Below are 2,734 nucleotides of genomic sequence, written 5' to 3'. Positions count from 1 at the left end.
CATTATAATCCAATAGCACGACACTCTTCTCCCTCAATTTACTCTCGGACAAATCCACAAACTGGACACGATAAATAGAATGGAGGGGTTCACTCTGAGAACATTCTTCCAAATGAATCTCGCTCCCTCCGTATCACCACGCACAGCCAATAATACCATGGCTTTACAAAGTTGCCTTCCTTTCTTGCAGATGGTTGAATGTCACAAGGAGACTTAAGACGACAACTAAATGAAGACCAAATTTTCAAGAAGCTCTGTTACTTGCCTTTATGCCCGTCCCTCTGTCAACTATAAAGCTTGTAATAATCTTCAGAAAGTAGAAAGCCCATACCCCTTTACCGGTGTCAGTACTACTCAACGGAGCATTATTAGACAGGAAGGAAGAAAACTTACGGTAATGGGTCGACTTCTACAAGTCGTCAACAATCCTACTTCCAGTTACATGCATCACTACGTCTTCAAGGATGACTCGAAGCGATTCTCACAAGGAGGCAAACTTGTCTATTAATAATCCTTCCAAACAACTTGTCAGCTCAACTCATTCCTCTTTTGTTGTCTAATACAGGGTGTAAAGTAGTGAAAAATTAGACATAGATAAGAGATCATTTTGGGCACATTACGGTCGCCAACAGTCACATATTTAAGACAGCTCGACTTTCATGCCTCCATCTGCGCATCAAGGATGCACTTCAACAGCCTGCGACAATTGTGCTTCAACCAAATTTCTATTCCACCCACTCCACATCCACCCAATTATCCATCATCTGGCCATCCACTCATTCACCCTCCTATCCTCCCAATTACCAAGTTTGTTGCGACACCTACGCCATCAATATCAGTCAACCTCTTATTGCACCCACCCACACATTTAACAATCCACTGACTTTCCAGCGGTTTAAGTAAACCTAGGCATTTCCACCTCGAAAGGAAAGTAAAATCATTCATAGCAACGAGGGTGTTCATATGTTGGCACAGTTTTGAAGCAACGTTATCTAGGATAGGTCATTTAATGGTGACTAAAGGCTACGACTTCTAATGGAAAAAGAAGTATCACAAACGACTCAGAAAAATACCCTCAAATGTAATTTTAAGGCCATCCATAAAAGACTACGCTCTGACTAAAGCGGGTATTGTGGAGTCGACAGAAACTAGCCTTGCTTTCAATAACTGATTTGGCGAAAGTTAGCATACTAGCCATCTTCCTCCCACCCTTCCCCCAAATAAACTTAACCACAGGAAAGAGGGTAGTAAGAAATGTGATCAAATCTAGTGATAAGGTTACCCAAAACGATTTTCTTGACTAAATATCAAGAGACACATAAATGATGGATTCAAGAAGGCAGTTTATTACCAAATGGAATCTATGCACATTGTTGCAGTGGCATCTCCACAATCATCGCATTCCCACTGCCACATTAAGACAACCGTTTGCAAATGTTGTAAGAGTATTGAGGATTTACCGATTTATTCGTCAGTGATAAGATGTATTTTAAGAACACGGAATGGAAGGCCTTTTAATAAATAGAATGACAATTTTCATTTCAGTCACTATATTCACTCTCAATTCGTACTCAGTCTGAAGTAGTGAAGTTGAAAAGCTGAAAACAGATTTCATGAGATGAAGTAAAAGAACATTATGCAACGAATGAAAGCCAACCCAAATCCATCCCCTACTGACGCAGTGAACAACAGGTTAAAGAAACCATAGGGGCGACCACAAATTGACCAGAGTATTATAGTGGGCTGACAAACAATATCCAGCTGAGCAGTCACAAAGCCAAAGATTCAAATGTTGCAGAGTAAAGCTCAACAAATCCCACCAAACCAATCTAAGACCAGCCACTTATGCATGTTTGATGAGCCACTTCTGGTAATGAGGTCAAGTAAAAGAATGATTCTTCAAGCAATACCTGAGTGTCAGTGGATCCACACTGAAGGAATGGAAAAGCGACACCCAAGATAGCAGTTGCACAAGCAGAGGACGATGCCTGCCCCCTTGCCCGCCGTCGTGGACAGAAGGAAAGTGGGATCTTCAGCTCCATGTAGACGAAGTCTACGTCTCCTTTTGCAGAATCGATGGCATCGACAGTGCTGATAATGGTGAGAAGAGTGCTGTTCCCAATGTCACTACCACTGCTTCTCCCGTTTCATCGCAGATGTACTCCCTCTGAGGATCTATTAGAAAACGCTAGTCTTAATACAGATTTGTAGCTTTGCAAAATTCATTGGCAGCAGATTTGGATGTCGCTGTCATTAGACAAGGTCGAGGGCAAATAAAGAGATGAATTTGAGTTCCAGAACTAAGCATCAGCTCCTGCGCTATGTTCTGCAGGTTCCCGATGATCCCAGTTTTAGTATTGCTGTATTTATGGTACAATTGTTTTCAGTAACAGTGATGTGTAAAGTTCGCGCAGAATACTTTGTAAAACGGTATAGAAGCCTTTTTGCGGTTTTGATGACATGCGTGCCACGAGAAGAGGTTATTGCTGTTTTGATCACACTGTCATGAGCTTAACTAATAACTTGCAACCCCAAAATTGACAAGTCCATGAAATAAGGGGTTGACCAAAGCAGTTTGTTCATATAGACGTTCTACAAATCGATGAGTAAGTCCTTTTTGGAATTTATACTTTCACCTCCTGTCATAAGCACTCTCCACCATCGACGAAGTGAGCTCGTTGGTGGCCATTATCTGAGTGAGTCGTTGAGTGGAAACGAGTGTAGATACATCCAT

At 41.7% G+C, this 2,734-nt stretch overlaps 1 protein-coding gene across 1 annotated transcript; it reads right to left on the bottom strand. All coding sequences in view use genetic code 11, as the record gives it.

Moving 5' to 3' along the window:
- Positions 1–1,843: 1,843 nt before the first annotated feature.
- On the bottom strand, positions 1,844–2,734 carry EGR_10548 (hypothetical protein; the record flags this gene model as incomplete). The annotated part of the gene is made up of 3 exons (XM_024499797.1): positions 1,844–1,867; positions 1,911–2,091; positions 2,637–2,734. 3 exons carry the CDS (start codon positions 2,732–2,734, stop codon positions 1,844–1,846), a joined length of 303 nt encoding a protein of 100 aa, XP_024345790.1.

The sequence above is a fragment of the Echinococcus granulosus genome (assembly GCF_000524195.1).
Source record: "Echinococcus granulosus chromosome Unknown EG_S00232, whole genome shotgun sequence".
Classification (NCBI taxonomy): Eukaryota; Metazoa; Platyhelminthes; class Cestoda; order Cyclophyllidea; family Taeniidae; genus Echinococcus; species Echinococcus granulosus.
The sequence above is the reverse complement of the archived record's forward strand: the minus strand, read 5'-3'. Positions and strand labels throughout refer to the sequence as shown.